Here is a 20,038-nt window from a genome sequence, read left to right on the forward strand (position 1 = left end):
TTGGGAGGCTGAGGTGGGTGGATATGCTGAGGTCAGGAGTTCGAGGCCACCCTGGCCAACATGGTGAAGACCATCTCTACTAAAAATACAAAAATGAGCCAGCTGTCTTGGCGCATGCCTGTAATCCCAGCTACTCTGGAGGCTGAGGCAGGAGAATCACTTGAACCCGGGAAGTGAAGGTTGCAGTGAGCTGAGATCTTGCTACTGCACTCCAGCCTGGGTGACAGACTGAGACTCCATCTCAAAAGAAAAAAAAAAGTGACAAAATACACATAACCAAAAAAATGCATCTTTTTTTTTTTTTTTTTTTCTTAGAGACGTAGTCTTACTCTGTCACCCAGGCTTCAGGGCAGGGATGCGGTCTAGGCTCACTGCAACCTCCACTCCTGCCTCAGCCTCCCAAGTAGCTGGGATTTCAGGTGGGCACCCCCATGCCAGGCTCATTTTTGTATTTTTAGTAGAAATGGGGTTTCACCATATTAGTCAGGCTGGTCTCAAAACTCCTGACCTCAGGTGTTCCACCTGCCTCAGCCTCTCAAAGTGCTGGGATGACAGGTGGGAGCCACCCTTTCGCCCCTCCTTCTTTTTGTTTTTGAGACAGGACCTTGTTCTCTTGCTCAGACTGGAATGCAGTGGTGCAATCACAAATTGCTGCAGTGTTGACCTTCCAGGCTCAAGCGATCCTCCCACGTCAACCACCCATGTAGCTGTGACTACAGGCACACACCACCAATGCCCAGCTAACTTTTAATATTTTTAGTACAGATGGGGGTCTCACTGTGTTGCCCAGGCTGGTCTTGAACTCGTGGGCTCAAGCGATTCTTGTACCTTGGCCTCCCAAAGTGCTGGCCTTACAGGCGTGAGCCACTGTGCCGGCTCTCACTTCTTTTAGGGCTGAATAATATAATAGTATAATAATAATACTGACTGGGTGTGGTGGCTCACTCCTGTAATCCCAACACTTTGGGAGGCTGAGGCAGGTGGATCACCTGAGGTCTGGAATTTCAGACCAGTCTGGTCAACATGGTGAAATCCCATCTCTTCTAAAAATTTAAAAATTAGCTGGGCATGGTTGCAGGCGCCTGTAATCCCAGCTGCTCAGGAGGCTGAAGCAAGGGAATGATTTGAACCCGGGAGGCGGAGGTTGCAGTGAGCTGAGATTGTGCCATTGCACTCCAGCCTGGGATGATAAGAGCACAACTCCGTTTAGAAAATAAGAAGCAGTTTGGGCGCCAGACATGGTGGCTCACTACTGTAATGCCAGCACTTCAGGCGCTATGGTGGTGGATCACCTGAGCTTAGGAGTTTGAGAACAGTTTGGGCAGCATGATGAAACCCCATCTCTACTAAACTTAGGAAAGTAGCTGGGTGTGGTAGCACACGCCTGTAATCCCAGCTATTCTGGAGGCTGACACAGGAGAATTGCTTGAACCCAGAAGGCAGAAGTTTCAGGGAGCTGAGATCGTGCCACTACACTCTAGCCTGGGTGACAGAGTGAGAGTGTGTTTCAAAAAAAAAAGGAAAAGAAAAGCTATTCGAATTGAATCTGGTGTGCACGATGGTATCAGGATGTCAGGTTTGATCTTGGAAGTATGTCTGGCATTCTACTGGCACTTAGGGGCTGATGCTCTTGGCTGTGTCCCTTGCTGGCTGCCCAGCCACACTGAGCAGGTGCAGTAAAGAACAGCATGTATCAATAAGGTGTGAACTATTAGCTCAAGAAAGGATATGATTTTTAGGAATCTTTGCCCATTATTTACTGTTTTTAAACGACCCGTGGCTTGTTTTTCAACTTGAGATAAAATTTATGTGAAATACAGCGAATGACTTTTAAAGAGAGACTTTACTGGGCTGCATGTGGTGGCCGCACGACACCTGTCATCCCAGCATTTTGGGAGGCTGAGGCAGGTGGATCACTTGAGGTCAAGAGTTGGAGACCAGCCCGGCCAACATGCTGAAACCCCATCTCTACTAAAGATAGAAGAAGTTAGCTGGGCATGGTGGTGCACGAAACCTGTAATCCCAGCTACTTGGGAGGCTGAGGCAGGAGAATTGCTTGAACCTGGGAGGCAGAGGTTGCAGTGAGCTGAGATCGCGCCATTGCACTCCAGCCTGGGCGACAAAGCCAGAATCTGTCTCAAGAAAAAAAAGACTATTTTTTGGAGCAATTTTTGGTTCACAGCAAAACTGAGGGGAGAAAATAGAGATTTCCCAAACACCCCTGCCCTTCAGTCTCCCCTGCGGTGACCCTCCTGCACTGTGAGGTACTCTTGTTACAAACAGGGAACCCGCCGTGAGGTGCTTGTCACCTGGAGGCTCTGGCGTACATGAGGCTTCACGTGTGGCATTTTCTGTGGTTTTAGCATATTCAAAAAGCTGTGCAACCAACGTCTCTTACCTAGTTGGAAAACATTTTTATCTTCCAAAAAGGAAGCGCCCACCCCCAGTAGGACTCCCCCCGACCCCTGGTGGTCTCTGTTCTGCTCCCTCTCTGTGGGTTCTCCAGTTCTGGGCAGTTGTCATGTGGGCAGAACCACACAGCGTGGCCTTTGGGCCCAGCTTCCCTCGTGGAGCGTGAGTCTTTTGAAGTCCGCGTGTGCCACAGTGCGTGTCTGTGTTCCCTGAGTCCTCCTATGGCTCTGTCTGTTGGGGACAGCCGGGCCTTCCACCTTTGGGCTTCTGTGCCCAGTGTTGCCCTAAGTGATACTGCACAGGCACTGTGTGGCCCGTTTTTCAGACGCCAACTTTGTGCTGGGCAGCTACAAGACGGAGCAGTGCCCGAAGCCACCACGCCTGTGCCGCCAGGGCTACGCGTGCCCGCACTACCACAACAGCAGGGACAGGCGGCGCAACCCCCGGACCTTCCAGTACAGGTGAGCCTGCAGGATCCCAGCTAGGGGGTGTCCTTTCCGCCCCGTGGCCTGCATTGCTCTCCCCCTGGGTTCTCATGGGAGGGCTGCCTTGTGGCCCCGTCACTCCCGGGAGGGCAGGCGTCTCCCAGCATACCGGCTGTGGGAGGCACCGTGGAGGCCCTAGCCTGTCCTGGGACTGGCCTCCCCACCCAAGCTCAGTGGCACCCATGCAGTCCCCTGCCAGGGCCCCTCTGCCAGGCAGGGGGCTGGAGCGCAGCAGGAGGGACCCCGAGCCCAGCTGGGACCCCCGTGTGCCCCACTCATGCCTCTGGTTGCAGCCTCGCTCTCCAAGCTGTGGGCTGCGTGCCATCTCCTCACCCCAGCTGTCAGGTACTCTGGTGTTCTCATCGCCTGGGATTGATCTCTTCGTAATAGCTGGCGGCCAGGGCACCCAGTTCTTAGGCTGAATCCCGGGGCCTGCACCCCAAGGGTCGCCCTGCCCAGGGTACACGCAGGACCTTCCTCCACCACCTAAGCCTTGACCATCCCCTGGGCCTGGCCCGCGGGTTTGGGGCCGGGTTTGGGGCCGTGCAGCCTGCTTGCCTCCGAAGCCTCCCCTCCTCACTCCAGCCCCGCCTTCTGGGTGTGCCTGGCCCCGCCTGCCTCCTGCCTGCAGTGTGCACCTGGGGGAAGGAGAGGGGGCAGACCCCACAGGGTGTCTGGATGCCTGGGCCGTGGTCTTGGCCTCCCTGCAGCCCTGTGTCCAGCTCTTCCTTTGAGCAGATAGCCTGCCCTCCTCTTTTTTTTTGTTCGAGATGGAGTCTCACTCTGTAGTCCAGGCTGGAGTGCAGTGGCGTGATCTCAGCTCACTGCAACCTCTGCCTCCTGTGTCCTGGTTCAAGCAGTTCTACCTCATGCTCCAAAGTAGCTGGGATTACAGGCACGAGCCACCACGCCTAGCTAATTTTTATATTTTTTAGTAGAGACAGGGTTTCACCATGTTGTCCAGTCTGGTCTTGAACTCCTGACCTCATGATCCACCTGACTCGGCTTCCCAAGGTGCTGGGATTACAGGCGTGAGCCATCGTGCCCAGCCCACCCTCCTCTTTTTAATGACCTGGTGCTGCCTCGAATGCCCTGGAGAGCCCCTGTGCCCCCCGTGGGAAGGATGCCTCCTTTCCTCCGTGTTTTACCACTTTAAATTCATTCTCTGTCCAAGTGGCTTCAGAGTTGAGGGACTTGAATGGCTGTAGAACAAAGCACACATTAGTCTCCAGGTTCTTGTCATCGCCCGTCATGGAAAGGAAAGGAAAATCCTTTTCTCCGACAGGCATTGTGCTTCCATAAATCCACGTAAGTTACAGTAAAGCTGCTAGAAATTGCACAAGAGGAGAGGGTTTCGTTTTTTATAAGACAGTCTCCCTCTGTCGCCCAGGCTGGAGTGCAGCGGTGCAGTCCCTGCTTATTGCAGTGGGAGCATTGGGCATTTGAAATTGGTGAGGATTTTCAGATTGTGGGATCAAAATCTCTCTTCCATTTTATAGAAAGTTGGCCAGCAGACAGCTCTGCGCTGTCTGGGCGCCTAGCCTCACTGCCCCCGGGAGGTTCGGCTGTTTCTTCCCCTCGCTCTCCATCTGTGAGGGTGGCTCTATCCCAGACTCAAGTTAAATTCTGTGAAGAGCATCCCTGGGGCTCCTGACCCTGTCCTGGCACCGGCCCGGCCTGCATGTTCATAAGTGAAGAGCTGGGTCACCGGTCACTCCAGGGCCCTGTGCCCAAGGCCCCTCCTGGTGGGAGGCAAGATACCCCTGGGCCCCCCGTGGCTGTGTACTTCAGTGTCCCCTGACACATCCTCCTCCCCAGGTCCACGCCCTGCCCCAGCGTGAAGCACGGGGATGAGTGGGGGGAGCCCTCGCGCTGCGACGGCGGTGACAGCTGCCAGTATTGCCACTCCCGCACAGAGCAGCAGTTCCACCCCGAGGTACGTCCCTCCCACCACCCCGGGCGTGGGTTGCTGGAAGGCCTAGGGGAAGCCATTGTGTTCGCAGTGTGGTTCATCACACAGAAAGAACAGGGTTATCATTGGCGGAGGGCTGGCAGGAGGGCTGTGGGGAACCTGTGGGGCTGTACCAGCTTGCTGGCCTTTGGGCCCCCCGCAGCTGGCACGTCTCTCTGCTTGGCCTGCAACAGAAAAAACAGTCACATGGGAAAAAAGCAGGGAGAAAATGTCAGTGGAAACACGTATTCAGGCCGGGTGTGGGGGCTCACGCCAGTCAATGCCAGCACTTTGGGACACCAGCGTGGGCAGATCACCTGAGGTCAGGAGTTTGAGTCCAGCCTGGCTGATGTGGTGAAACCCCGACTCTACTAAAAATACAAAAATCAGCTGGGTGTGGTAATTTGCACCTGTAATCCCAGCTACTCAGGAGGCTGAGGCACCAGGATCACTTGAACCCGGGAGGCAGAGGTCACAGTGAGCTGAGATCGCGTCACTGCTCTCCAACCTGGGTGACAGAGCAAGATTCTGTCTGAAAAAAGTAAAACCTCAGCTGAGGGGAAGGCATGTGGGCTGGGAGGCCCAGGCGCTGCTTCCCACCGTCCATCCCAGGGGAGGGTCCCAGATTCGCCTCATGCATTCTGGGTGTTGGTGACCACACACACCGCAGTGCCACCAGGGGCCTGCCGGGAGCCCAGTATCCGGGGCCTTTTCTGGGTTTGGTAACACAGGCCTGGCTGCCTGTCCTTGCAGTGGACCCTGGTCTCCAGCACCCCCTGAGCAGAGCTGGTACCACGTGGCCCATAGCTGTACCATAAATCCTGAGTGAGATAAACCCTCCCGCCTGGCCCCCGTCCCAGGTAAACAACAACTCTTCCCAGGCGAGATGTTCCTGGGGCAAAAGGGGGTAGCCTGGGCTGGGCCCAGGCCTGTGCTTCCTTGGATGGCACAGGGCTGCTGTGTTCATGCCTGGCCACGTAGCTCCCAAGGGAGCATACTCAGATTTGTATTAAAAACAAAACAAGGCCGGGCGCGGTGGCTCACACCTGTAATCCCAGCACTTTGGGAGGCCGAGGCGGGTGGATCACGAGGTCAAGAGATCGAGACCATCCTGGTCAACATGGTGAAACCCCGTCTCTACTAAAAATACAAAAAATTAGGGCCGGGTGCGGTGGCTCAAGCCTGTAATCCCAGCACTTTGGGAGGCCGAGGCGGGTGGATCACGAGGTCGAGAGATCGAGACCAACCTGGTCAACATGGTGAAACCCCGTCTCTACTAAAAATACAAAACATTAGCTGGGCATGGTGGCATGTGCCTATAATCCCAGCTACTCAGGAGGCTGAGGCAGGAGAATTGCCTGAACCCAGGAGGCAGAGGTTGCGGTGAGCCGAGATCGCGCCATTGCACTCCAGCCTGGGTAACAAGAGCGAAACTCCGTCTCAAAAAAAAAAAATACAAAAAATTAGCTGGGCATGGTGGCCTGTGCCTGTAATCCCAGCTACTCAAGAGGCTGAGGCAGGAGAATTGCCTGAACCCAGGAGGCAGAGGTTGTGGTGAGCCGAGATCGCGCCATTGCACTACAGCCTGGGTAACAAGAGCGAAACTCCGTCTCAAAAGAAAAAAAAAAAAACAAAAAAAAAAACAAGCTGGGAGAGAGGGCTCATGCCTGCTGTCCCAGCACTTTGGGAGGCTGAGGCGGGCAGATTGCGTGAGGTCAGGAGTTTGAGATCAGCCTGGACAACATGGCAAAATCCCATCTCTCCTAAAAATAGAAAAATTAGCCGGGTTGGTGGCACGTGCCTGTAGTCCCAGCTACTTGAGAGCCTGAGGCAGGAGAATCACTTGAACTCAGGAGGCAGAGGTGGCAGAGAACCGAGATTGTGCCACTGCACTCCAGCCTGGGTAACAAGAATGAGAGTCCGTCTCAAAAAACAAAATGAACGAGCAAACGAGCCCCCACTGGGTGTCTTGAGTGGTGGGAGGGCCGTAGCGGGTGGGGCCAGGCTGGATGTCAGGAGAGGCTTCCTGGCAGGTGTGGGCACTGGGGGCCAGCTGTGCCAGTCGCCATGTCCTTCCCTGAGAACTGCGGAGCAGGAGGGGCTGGGCCAGGCCCTCCTAGGGCAGACTGGGTGCTTCCAGGCTGGTCTGTCCCTTCCCGGGTCTTATGTGGTGTTGACCTCTTGAGAGTGTCTGTCACGCTGGGTGAAGTGGCAGACGGTCTGGCTATGGAACAGACATGTGTTCCTTTAATAGTCACTTATTAGCCGTCTGCTGCATACCAGACTCTGTATTTGGTGCATCTTTCGGAAAATACCAATCAGGGAAATGGCTTTGCCTGTGACGTGAGGGTAGGTGCTGGGGGAACGGCCTCACACCTGTGCATGTTTCCTGTGGTTCGGCTCTGCAGAGAGGAGGGATGTGGGAACCAAGTGGAGGAGGGCAGGGCCCACACCCCTCTATTCAGGGGCCTCTTTCACGATTTGGAGCTTAATTCTCCACCGTGGGGTAACACCAGCTGTGATCGTCCCACAGAATCCTGTTTCCAATCCAGCCTCTTCATTTCATTTTCCTCCCAGATCTACAAATCTACGAAATGCAACGACATTCGCCAAACCGGGTACTGCCCGCGCGGCCCCTTCTGCGCCTTTGCACACGTGGAGAGTGAGTGGCCGTCCCTGTGGCAGGTTCACCTTGGCGGGCTCAGCAGCTCTGCAGACTCTCACTGGAGTCACTGGTGACCCGGAGCTGGCCACGTGGACCTGGAAGGCGGGTGGGAGCTCAGCACCATGGTGGGGGCCTGGGAGCCCCCGACTTGCCCGTGGAGGCCCCCTGGGGTGGGAGGGTGTTTGTGCCGCCTGAGGTTGGGCTTCCTCTACGCAGGTGTGGGCCAGTCCTGGTGGAGCCTGTGTGGGATGCTGTCTCCAGGTGCGCGGGGGCCCTGAGCCTCGAGGCTGAGTCCTGGCGTGAGCCGGCTGGTGCCTCCACCTGCCTCCCAGGCTTCCAAGCTGGGTCCTTCTGCCACCGCTGCCTGGGCCTTGTCCTGAGCCTGCTGTCCTGCTGGGCGCCCACCCAGGAGCACTGCCTTTGTGGAGTGACGGGGTCTGTGCACCCCAGGCAGAGGAGACAGCAGAGACCCTCGAGCAACGGCTGCTCAGGCGGCCTCAGGGCCAGCGTGCTTTCCAGAGCCCGTGTTAGCTGTCTGGAGGATGTGGCTTAGCCTTGGGGGTTACATGGTCCATAAACAGTTCCCAGCAGCAGAAGCAAGCCCCAGTGGGAACCCACTCGGCCTTCCCCCATGTTCCAATGGGTTCTTCCTGTTAGCCCTAGGGTATGGGTTCCAGCTTTTGTGAGTGTGGTCACTAGCTCAGATTTCCCTTCTGCTTTTCATTTTAGTGAGGAGGGCCGCTGTTCTTGTTCACATTGTAAATGTTGCGTTTAGTGTTAAACACATGAACACCTTAAGGCTGAGGCCCAAGGGTCCCGTTGCCCCAGCGTCTCCTGTCAGCCCTGCCGTCCTCTTGCCACACCCCCGAGGGGTGATTGTGAGAAGGCCGCATTCGCTTGACCCTCACATGTAGTGTGGAGACTTCTTCGTGTCACTGTCGCCCACTAGCCGCCCTCAGAGCCCGCTGCTCCCCTGTCCTTGCAGAGAGCCTGGGGATCATGAATGACTGGGGCTGCCGCGATCTCCACCCCGGGAGTCCCGCCTCCACCGGCAGCAGCCAGCCGGGTAACGTAAGTGAACGGTGTTCCCAGGGTGATGCCCAGTGTTCTTTGGTTTAATGGAACTGTTAGGGATGTGGATGGTTATGACTTCTCAGTAGTGTGGTCGAAGGCAGTCTGTGGAGTTTGCAGCTCTTCTAGAAGAGTCGAGAAAAATCCTTGCCACTAGGCTGAGTGCAGTGGCTCACACCTATAATCCTAGTATTTTGGGAGACTGAGGCGGGCGGATCACCTGAGGTCAGGAGTTTGAGACCAGCCTGGCCAACATGGTGAAATCCATCTCTACTAAAAATACAAAAATGAGCCGGGCATGGTGGCATGTGCCTGTAATCCCAGCTACTCGGAAGGCTGAGGCAGGAGAACCACTAGAACCCAGGAGGCGGAGGTTGCAGTGAGCTGAGATCTCGACACTGCACTCTGGCCTGAGTGACAGAGCGAGACTCCATTTCAAAAGAGAAAAAGAGAAAAGGGGGTTGGGCTCCTAGGAAGGTAAAGCTGTCGGGGAAACTGATGGAAGACGAGAGTAACTTCAGTGAGTTTGGTTTACACAGGCTCCGTCTGCAGCCTCTCCTCCTGGTATGGAGATGGGAGAAGGTACCTTTACAAAGGAAATTCACGCCCGGCTTCAGGGCAGGAAGGGAAGGCAGAGGGCTGTTCCGGCGTCTGCTGCCTTCAACTCAAAATAATCTTTTTGTCAAAGAGTGGCATGTTTTGGAGGTGGCACACTCTGACCCCCTTCGTCTATTTCTCACCGTTTCACCTGAGCCTCTGCCTTAGGTGAATGGCTTCATTTGGGGTTTAATGCTGTGGTTGGTGCAGGGAGTGCAGAGCTTGCACCTTGCCGTCACACAGACCAGCCCAGAGTCAGAGAGCCCCATTCAAGTGTAAGAAATGGAACTCAGGCCGGGCAGAGTTGCTTACGCCTGTAATCCCAGCACTTTGGGAGGCTAAGGTGGGTGGATCGCCTGAGGTTGGGAGTTCGAGACCAGCCTGGCCAACATGTTGAAAACTCGTCTCTGCCGGGCGCGGTGGCTCAAGCCTGTAATCCCAGCACTTTGGGAGGCCGAGGCGGGTGGATCACGAGGTCAAGAGATCGAGACCATCCTGGTCAACATGGTGAAACCCCGTCTCTACCAAAAATACAAAAAATTAGCTGGGCATGGTGGCGCATGCCTGTAATCCCAGCTACTCAGGAGGCTGAGGCAGGAGAATTGCCTGAACCCAGGAGGCGGAGGTTGCGGTGAGCCGAGATCACGCCATTGCACTCCAGCCTGGGTAACAAGAGTGAAACTCCGTCTCATTAAAAAAAAAAAAAAAAAAAAAGAAAACTCGTCTCTACTAAAAATAGAAAAATTAGCTGGGTGTGGTGGCACGCACCTGTAACCCCAGCTAATTGGGAGTCTGGGGCAGGATAACTGCTTGAACCTGGTAGGCCAATGTTGCATTGGGTTGAGATCGCACCACTGCACTCCATCCTGGGTGACAGAGCGAGACTTCCTCTCAAAAAAAAAAAAAAAAAGAAAAAGAAATGGAACTCAGGATAACCGACGGGGAGCCAGAAGATTCAGGCGTCTCTTCTGTTTCATGGGACCTTCAACATCTAGTGTCTTCGGCCGGTTTTGGTGGCTCATGACCATAAACCCAGCACTTTGGGAGGCTGAGGTCGGACGATCGCTTCAGGTTGGGAGTTCAAGACCCACTTGGGCAACATGGTCTTTTGGGAGACCATCTCTCCAAAAAGCTTTGAAAAATTAGCCGGGTGCTAATTTTTCAAGTACCTGTGTTTCTGCCTGGGAGGCTGAGGTAGGAGAATAGGGTGCGCCAGGGAGGTCGTGCCACTGCACTCCAGCCTGGGAGACAGAGTGAGATCCTGTCTCAAAAAAAAAAAAAAAGAAAATGAGCATATTTGTAAATTCTGAGCAGAGGTTGTGTCTGTGAGTCTCGCTCTGTCGCGCAGACTGGAGTGCAGTGTAGTAATGTGATCTCGGCTCAGTGCAACCTCCACCTCCCGGATTCAGACGATTCTCCAGCCTCAGCCTCCCAAGTAGCTGAGACTATAGGCACGCGCCACCACACCCAGCTACGTTTTTGTATTTTTAGTAGAAGTGGGGTTTCATGGTGTTGGCCAGGATGGTCTCGATCTCCTGACCTTGTGAGCTGCCTGCCTTGGCCTCCCAAAGTGCTGGGGTTACAGGCATCTGCCACCGTGCCCGGCCTCTCCCTGCTTTTTCTCCATATGACTCTTTTTTTCTGTTGCAGGCCAAGCGGAGAGACTTGCCAGCCGAGGGTGGCCCGAAGGCCAGTGAGCAGGACAGCAAGCAGGTACAGCCCCCCAGGCTTCCCGCGGCCCTCGTGGCTGACGGCGCGGCATTGTGCTAGGGCTGAACTAGTGCGTCCTTGGTTCCGCTCACTCTCGGCTCACAGAGCCATCTGGTTAACATCCACTGGTCACGGAATTCTCTCTCCTTCTACCCCACGTCTGTCTGTTTGAAACATTGGTATTACACCTTGGAAGCAACAAAGCCAAAACCTCCTGCCGTTTTCTGCTCAGGGGAATGAGAGGGGCCCGCCAGAGCCCATCTGTGTTACTTTCCTTGGGCTATGAGGGAAGGATGAAGGTGGGCATGTTCAAACAGCAGAACTGGCTGGGCGCAGTGGCTCACGCCTGGAATCCCAGCACATTGGGAGGCCAAGGTGGGCAGATCACAAGGTCAGGAGATTGAGACCATCCTGGCCAGTGTGGTGAAACCCTGTCTTTACTAAAAATAAAAAATTAGCCAGGCATGGTGGTGCGTGCCTGTAGTCCCAGCTGCTTGGGAGGCTGAGGCAAAAGAATTGCTTGAACCTGGGAGGCGGAGGTTGCAGTGAGCTGAGATCGTGCCGTTGTACTCCAGCCTGGGTGACAGAGCAAGACCCTGTCTCAGTCTCAAAATGAATGAATGAATGAATGAGGTAGTTTTGGTTGGGCACAGTAGCTCACACCTGTGGTTCCAGGGAGGCTGGAACCTTTGGGAGGCTGAGGCAGGAGAATTGCTTGAGCCCAGGAGGTAGAGGGCAGAAGTTGCATTGAGCCAAGATTGCGCCACTGCACTTCAGCCTGCGTGACAGTGAGGCCCTGTCTCAAAATGAAATCCAAAAACCAAAAGCAGCAGCACTTTATTCTCTCAGTTCTGGGCACTGAGTCTGAGCTTGAGATGTCCAGGGCTGGCTCCTCCTGAGGCCCCCCCTGGGTGTGCGGATGCTGCCTCCCCCTGTGTCCTCTGGGTCACCCTTCTGTGCGTGGGCATCCGTGCGGTCACTCCCTGTGAATGGCAGCCGTGTAGGGCCCCACCCCTAACACCTCATTTCATTGTTGCTATTGTTTTTCACAGTTGGTTAAATTTTTTGAGACCGGGTCTTGCTCTGTCATCCAGGCTGGGGTGCAGTGGCCCAGTCCCAGCTCACTGCAGCCTGGGACTCCCCGGCTTTAAGCAGTCCTCCCACCTCAGCCTCCAGAGTAGCTAGGACCCCAGGCACACACCACCATGCTTGGCTAATCTTTGTGTATTTTGTAGAAACGGGGTCTTACTATGTTGCCCAGACTGGTCTTGAGCTTCTGGGCTCAAACAGTGTTGGGATTACAGGTGTGATCCTCCACGCCTGGCTTAGAAACTCATTTCACCTTAATTATGCCTCACAGGCCCTGTCTCCAAATTTAGTCACAGTAGGGGTCGTGGCTTCCGTGTAGGAATTTGGGGGACATGTTTGGTGCATAACAAAGACACTGTTGACTGAAACAGCCAGTCACCGAAAGACAAATCCTGCGTGACTCCACCCACAGAGGTCTCTAGCGGGGTCAGACTCGCAGACACAGAAAATCCCACGTGACTCCACCCACAGAGGCCTCTAGCGGTGTCAGACTCACAGACACAGAAATTCCTGCGTGACTCCAGTTACAGAGGCCTCTAGCGTGGTCAGACTCACACAGAAAATCCCATGTGACTCCACCCACAGAGGCCTTTAGCCGTGTCAGACTCACAGACACAGAAAATCCTGTGTGACTCCACTCACAGAGGCCTCTAGTGGAGTCAGATACACAGACACAGGAGGTAGCTTGGTGGGGGCTTGGGGGAAGAGGGGGCAAGTGTTCCACTGGGTCAGAGCTTCCGGCTGGGAGGTGAGGAGTTCTGGAGGTGGGTGCTGTGATGGCTGCACAGTAGTGTGGGTGGAATTCATGCCCCTGACTACACTGAAACGTGGTCACCATAGTCAATTTATAGTATGTTTCACTGTGATGAAAAAACCAGGCAGGCAGTACCAGTGGTGGCCCAGAGTGTGCTGTCCTCACGGGGCGGGCGGTGTGGGGGTTAGTGGAGGCACGGTGTCCTCATGGGGCAGGCGGTGCAGGTGTTAGTGGAGACGCGGCGTCCCCACGGGGCTTTCCGGGCTTCTCTCACCATGTCCAGCCCTCCTGTGGATGGGCCCCCACACCAGGCTGGTCTGTGGTCATTATGCCTTGGAGGACAAGGACTGACATGGATGTGGATGATTTTCAGGTCATCGTTTGGACTGAGGTCACAGTATGTGCATCACCCTGGCTGGCTCCTGGGCAGAGTCAGCACAAGGTTTGGGAATCACTCAGGGTTCAGGCTTCCTCTCCAGTCCCTCTGGGTTTATGGCCTCCTGTGGGCTGAGAGGAAGGCCCCTAGGGCAGAGTCCACTCCTGCAGACACCCGGGAAGGAGGCGGCATTGGCGTCTCAGGCCGCTGCACTCATCCTGGGCTGGGCAGTGCTCTGGGAGCCTGAGGCCCTGTCTCAGCCAAGGGTCAGCCTGTGCACAGCCTTCAGACCAGTGTTGCTGTGGGGGCACACGTAGTGCCTACACGGTGGTGCCTCTTGGCTTTCTGCATTCCTCGGCTCTGTGCAGACACAGATGCTGGGCACAGGCTCCCCGTGCCACCCAGGGCAGGGCCAGCCTGCCCTGCACACCCCAGTGTTGTCCGTGGCTTTGTGGTTGGCCCGGAGCCTTTCCAGGGAAGACTCCCTCAGCTCTCCTTTATTTGGGAGGTGGCCTCTGGGACTGGGTGAGGCCCTGGATTTGGGTTCAGGCAAGGACTGAGATGCCCGCAGGGTTCTTGGAGCTGGGGAGGGTATCCACAGGGGTTACTGTGACCCAGGCGGTGGCCTCTTGGTGACTGGTGGGCCAGGATGAGGTGGACCTCAGCCTGACTCAGCAGGGGCAGCTTTTGTGTAGGGACTGTGCCCAGAACGCAGACCCCGGGACATGGGGTGGGCTGCCAGGAGATGGGAGAGGGAGGGGTGGGAGAGAGCTTCTGCAGGCTGTGTGGCTGTGCCACTGTGTGGTGTTCATACTCTGGAAGGCAGTGCATTGCTGGCACTGAGCTTTTGGTTCTGAGTCACAGCTCTTGGATGCAGTGACCTTGGTGGACTGCCCCATGCCACTTGCCCCTCACTGGTGGCCACAGCCTGGGTAGCCCTGTCCTTTGCTGGTAGAGAAGGTCAGTCCTCTCCCAGTCCAAGCCATCTGAGCACAAGGAGCTCCCAGGCATCTGCTTTGCTCCTGGGTGCTGTGTCACCGGGATGCCTGTCGGGGGGCCCCTGCCAGCCTTCCTGGGGCCACACTCAGGCTCTGGAGCAGGGACAGGAAGCGCTGCAGGGTTGTTGGGGTGGTGGTGGCAGGTTGCCACTGAGATGGCCCCAGGCCCCTCACCATCCATTGTGTTTCTGGGTTGCTTGCTGGAGAACGTGAGGCTTCCAGCAACCCTGTTACAGGCTCACCATGGGGGCTTGATGAGGGGGAGGTGTCGGCAGCGCCATGCACGGCTGGGAGGGTCACCAGTGTTGGGTGCAGGAGTTACTACCGTCCCTGATGCCCACAGGGTGGCCTGTGGTCCCTTCTTTCATGGCTTGAGGGAAAGTGGTCTCTGGGCCTGTCAGGTCAAGTGGATTATGGACGAAGGGGCAGACCCTGTCTCGCCCTGTGCAGGGAGCTCTGGCGGCCGTCCCCAGACTCTGCAGCCAGAGGCGAGTGTTTTCTGAGTCAGTCCTGGGGGCTCTGCACGCCTCCTGTGCCAGGGGCTGAGGAGCAAATCTGTTAACCCAGAAGGAAGCCAGTGCAGGCGGCGGGACCCCACGGTCACAGGAGCCTGGAGCCAGGACCATTCTTGTCGGGGACGAGTCTGTGGACGATTTCTGACCCTTGGAAATGCACATTAAATTTCCTTATTACGGATAGTTTTACTTAAGCAGACAAACTAGTAAAATCATACCTTCCAAGGTTAACTTCGCCTGCGTTACTTTTCAGCAAAACCCAGATATCATACCATTTCAGCTGTAATACGTCGGTATGCAATTCACATTTTTTGGAAACAGAGACTTTCTGTCCCCCAAGCCGGAGTGCAGTGGTGTGATCTCGGCTCACTGAAACCTGCGCTTCCCGGGTTTAAGCGATTCTCCTGCCTCAGCCTCCCGAGTAGCTGAGATTACGGGCGCCTGACACTAAGCCCGGCTACTTTTATTTTATTTATTTTTGTTCTTATTTATTTATTTTTTCCATTTTATGGAGAACGGGGTCTGGCTGTATTGCCCAGGCAGGTCTTGAACTTCTGGGCTCAAGCTGTCCTTCTGCCTCTGGCTCCCTAAAAGCTGGGATTACAGGCATGAGCCACAGTGCCTGGCTATTTATTTTTTTGAGATGGAGTCTTACTTTGTTGCTAGGCTGAAGTATAGTGTGTGATCTCAGGTCATTGCAACTTCCACCTCCAAGGTTCAAGTGATTCTCCTGCCTCAGCCTCCCGAGTAGCTGGTGTTACAGGCGCATGTCACCATGCCCAGCTAATTTTTTGTATTTTTAGTAGAGATGGGGTTTTACCATGTTGGTCAGGCTGGTCTTGAATTCCTGAAGTCAGGTGATCCGCCTGCCTTGGCCTCCCAAAGTGCTGGGATTATAGGCATGAGCCACCATGCTTGGCCCTGGCTACGTTTTTTTGTATTTTTTAGTAGAGACAGAGTTTCTGCATGTTGGCTAGGCTGGTCTCGAACTCCAGGCCTCCAGTAATCTGCCCATCTTGGCATCCCAAAGTGCTGGGATTACAGTCATGAGCCACCACGCCTGGCCAGAAACTTACTCTAATCCAGCTTTTGGTGCTTGATTTTGTTTGTAGTGACCTCATAGGTAATCGCTCTGGGTCATTTGTGTCTGGTGTTTTCTTGTGTTCAGTGCCCTCCCCGTGACTGTATTTTGCAGCGACCTCCTAGATAGCTCTCTAGACACTCCAGCCACTGTGTGATGTGACATCTGGCTTTGCAGCTCCGTGGTGGGTCGTTTGTATTGGGTGTTTCCTGCTTCCAGCGTCCTCCTGTTACTGGGTTTTTATTCACCACTGCTCTGTGTGCTTGTTCTTTTTCTTTTGATCTGTTATTCTCCAAATGTAGATCTTGTGAACTGCCCCATGTTTTACTTTCCCCGGTAACAAGGTCACAGGACCACACTATGGATGTTTTTGGAAGTGGTGCTGGGTCTCTACTGAAGTCCCCGGGAGGACGTGTCTCTGGGAGCCCCAAGGTGCCCAGGAGCCAGTCCTGGCCGAGAGCCGGGGCAGGGGCACCCAGGAAGTAGGGAGAAGGGCAGGCAGACTGCAGGGCTTATCCCTGGGGCTGGCAGGCCCCTGGCCTGTGACACATCTTTCTGCACCTGCCGGATTCATTTTACTGGCAAATGTCTACTCCTGAAACCTTGTCTGCAGAAAAACTCATGAGATGCTTCCCAGAGGTGCCTGTGCCTATCTCTGGTACGCTGTAGCCCCTGTTCTGCCTGCCCTGGTGTCGCTCCTCGGTGCTGTCAGCGTCCCTCCAGGCCCGGGGAAGCTCTCCCTGGGCCTCACTCAGGTGTGGAAGTCTGCGGCGTCCTGCAGTGCTTTCTGCAGGGTGCTGACGTCGCACGCCTCCTCCACGCAGGGGCGCTTGCTCATGGTGTTTGTGTCTTTGAACAGAACCACCTGGCTGTGTTTGCAGCGGTCCACCCGCCGACCCCCAGCGTGAGCTCCAGTGTGGCGTCCAGCCTGGCGTCCAGCGCCGGCTCCGGCAGCTCCTCCCCCACCGCGCTGCCCGTGCCCTCCGCCCGCACCCTCCCGCTCGGCCCCGGCAGCACCGTGGAGGCCGTCCTCGGTAAGTCTGGTGCCCTCCTCCTTTCTCCCTGACCTCCTTCTGTGCCCAGGCTGTAGCTTTTCAGCAACAGTGCCTCCATTTCAGGACATGTTGCAGAATCGTTTTGTAGAGAAACCAGATGCATGTTTTCCATCGTCTGTCACTTTGGTCGTGTTGCACTTGTGGTTCTGAAAACAAGCCTTGGCTCAGAGAGGCTCCCAGCCTGGGTGCCACGGGCCCTGGGGACGAAGAGCTTTCCAGGAGCCAGGCAGAGTGGGTGCCGCCCGGCCCAGGGACTGAGAACAGGGAGGCTGCTGAGAGATGTTGGGAGTCGTGGGAGCTGGGCGTGGGACTAGGAGGACACGGCTGGCAGGGCCACATGGTGGGCCCTTGCTACAGTGCCTGCACGGGCACACTCTGGGTCTCGGAGTGGGACCTCAGCACTGTCAGGGCCCACGTCAGTGCATGAGGTGGCTGGGTGGCCAGATCTGCAGAGACTTCTGCCTGACAGCCACAGCTGCTGGTCATTGCCCTGCACGGACCTGCTCGGGCCCAGCTGCAGGCCCCCGGCAGCTCCACCCATGAAGGCCTGGACGCCGCCAGCTTCGAGGAGAGACTCTTCCCAGGGGCCACTTAGGCCACAGATGGCACCTTAGCAGGACACTAGAGCAGTCTCATCCTGAGTGGTGTCGGCGAGGAAAGCCAGGTGCAGCTCCTGAGGCCCCACGACGGCCCTCGGGCCCCCAAGGCCCTGCGCTCAGCACCTCTGCCACCCAGGTGCATCTTTTGGACACAGCTCTTAGCCTGTGTTGCTGCTGGGCCTTCCCGCCCCTGCATTCGCTTGGGGCTGAGCCGAGGCCTTTGCGGTTTTCTTCCGTGTGTGTGCATTTTTTGTTTTTTGCGATGGAGTCTCGCTCTTTCATCCGGAGTGGAGTGCAGTGGTGTGATCTCAGCTCACTGCAACCTCCACCTCCTGGGTTCAAGTCATTCTCCTGCCTCAGCCTCCTGAGTAACTGAGATTACAGGCATGCGCCACCATGGCTGACTAGTTTTTGTGTTTTTAGTAGAGATGGAGTTTCACCATGTTGGCCAGGCTGGTCTCAACTCCTGACCTCGTGATCCACCCATCTGGGCATCCCAAAGTGCTGGGGTTACAGGTGTGAACCTGGCCTGCATTTTTTAAAGGGTCACTTGCCCAAACACCGGGACCTTCTGTGGCCTTGAGAATCTCCCCTTCACAGCCCTGGTGTTTTGTGGGCTCCATTGCGTGTCTTCCAGAGAACACAGGCCTGCTGAATCCAGGCCTCTCCCTCCCTCAGAAGGCCCTGGGGAGAGCGGGAATCGTGGATGGCCGCAGCACTGGTGCTGGGCTCTGTCGGGGCGGGGGCACAGGCGCGGGCAGTGTTTGCCTGTGTTTCCTCCTCACTGGCTGGGAGCCCTGGGCTGCCCTGCCCGGGAAGGGCTCCTCACTTCTGCCTCAGCCTGGCGGCCTCACCTGTTTGAGGACACAACTGAAATTCCGCCTTGCGGTCTGTTTTGAAAATTACCTTCTTCTTTTGGGGCCTTTGGAGGAGGAAGTACGGGATGTGAGATGAGTCCTGTTGGGGCTTCACCTTAAAGGGTGTTTTTAACGCTGTAAAACTTCACGGGTGGTATCGCTGTGTTATGTTTCTCTCGTGCAGAAACAAGTGCACATGTTTTATTACAGCTTGAAACTGGGGCATCCGTGGTGTTCTCTTGAACCAGAGAGGTCTCATGAATTGAATATGCTGCGGTCCCCACCCCCATCCCGTTCCAGGCAGCCCAGGGGTAGAGAACTTGGAGGCCAGCACAGGTGACGGCCTTCCCTGAGTTTGTTTTGTGCGTTTTGGGGTTTTACGTTTTGAGTCAGGGTCTCACTCTGTGGCCCGGGCAGGAGTGCAGTGGTGCAGGCAGCTCGCTGCAGCCTCAAACCCCGGGCGCAGGCCACCCTCCTGCATTAGTCTCCCGCGTATAGCTGCAGCCGGGCCCAGCTAGAACATGCTGGTTTCAATCTGACATTGCTGTGTAACCCAGGGCCATGGATCTTGCTAAATCACACCCTGAAATTCACCCATCCCCTCAGAAACTTAGAGGTCACACAGTGGCCAAAGCCCCATGAGGGTCTGGCCTCTGAGCAGGTTTTTTTTTTTTTTCCCCTTCTAGTTCTGTTGCCCAGGCTGCAGTGCAATCTCACCTTACTGCAACCTCCGCCTCCAGGGTTCAAGCAGTTCTGCCTCAGCCTCCCGAGTAGCTGGGATTACAGGCACCAGCCACCACACCCGGCGAATTTTTGTATTTTTAGTAGAGACGGGTGTCACTGTGTTGGCCAGACTGGTCTCGAACTTCTGACCTGAGGTGATCTGCTGCCTTGGCCACCCAAAGTGGTGGGATTACAGGCGTGAGCCAACATGCCTGGCCAGGATTGATTTATTTTTTTTAAACAAAAACATTGTTTTTTAAATAAAGTTTCTCTTCCCCAACCTAAAAGTAGTAATGGTAGAATTCCAGCACAACAAAAATATTTAGGAAAATTAAATCTCAAATAAGTGAGACCCTCTTTCCACTCTGCCCACTCAGGTGGAAAACAGAACCAGGTGTGTGTGCTTGACAGAGGCCTGGCTGCCCATGCATAGCACACCTTCAGATAGACTGGACTTTGCACATTTGTAGTAATTTTTCCTGCCATTCTTTAATATCTGAGGCACATTTTCAACTGTTTCAGGATGTAACTCTCGATCTTGAAGCATATTAACTTTCATTGACTTAAATATTTCCTGAGTCCTGAGCAGTGGCTTAACACCTGTAATTGCAGCACTTCGGGAGGCCGAGGCAGGCAGATCACCTGAGGTTAGAAGTTCAAGACTAGCCTGGCCAATATTGTGAGACACTGTCTCCACTAAAGATACAAACATTAGCTGGGCCTGGTGGTGCATGCCTGTAATCCCAGACATTCAGGTGGTTGAGGCACCAGAATTGTTTGGACCAGAGAGGTGGAGGTTGCAGTGAGCTGAGATCATGCCACTGCACTCCAGCTTGGGTGACAGAGTCTCTAAGAAAATAAAAAAAAAATTCCTGAACCAACTACTCAGAGGTGAACAGGTGGATTTTTTTTTTTCGGGATTGACACTGCCTTAGTTACAGGCAATGTATTGTTGCTGCTGCAGCTGAAATTGTGAGCTTTGCCACCCAATGGCAGCCTGATTTTTTTCTTCTGTCCATGCCCGTGGCATCGCTGTGAAGTTACAGCCCTGCAGGAGCCGCAGGTACAGGAGGCAGTGTCCCCAGAGCTGCCCGCTGACC

At 55.1% G+C, this 20,038-nt stretch overlaps 1 protein-coding gene across 8 annotated transcripts in view; it reads left to right on the forward strand.

Annotated features, from left to right (window-relative positions):
* UNKL (unk like zinc finger) overlaps positions 1-20,038 on the forward strand; it is a 48,457-nt gene that overhangs the window by 13,994 nt on the left and 14,425 nt on the right. For 3 of the 8 annotated variants that reach the window (XM_074381802.1, XM_074381804.1, XM_074381803.1), the window contains 7 exons: positions 2,738-2,873; positions 4,716-4,833; positions 7,426-7,510; positions 7,730-7,774; positions 8,499-8,584; positions 10,832-10,894; positions 16,564-16,738. In XM_074381802.1, the coding sequence (XP_074237903.1) occupies positions 2,738-2,873; positions 4,716-4,833; positions 7,426-7,510; positions 7,730-7,774; positions 8,499-8,584; positions 10,832-10,894; positions 16,564-16,738 (708 nt within the window). The other 5 variants (XM_039478282.2, XM_010338996.3, XM_074381805.1 and 2 more) reach the window with 5 other exon arrangements.

This window comes from Saimiri boliviensis, chromosome 12, assembly GCF_048565385.1.
Source record: "Saimiri boliviensis isolate mSaiBol1 chromosome 12, mSaiBol1.pri, whole genome shotgun sequence".
In the NCBI taxonomy this organism is placed as follows: domain Eukaryota; kingdom Metazoa; phylum Chordata; class Mammalia; order Primates; family Cebidae; genus Saimiri; species Saimiri boliviensis.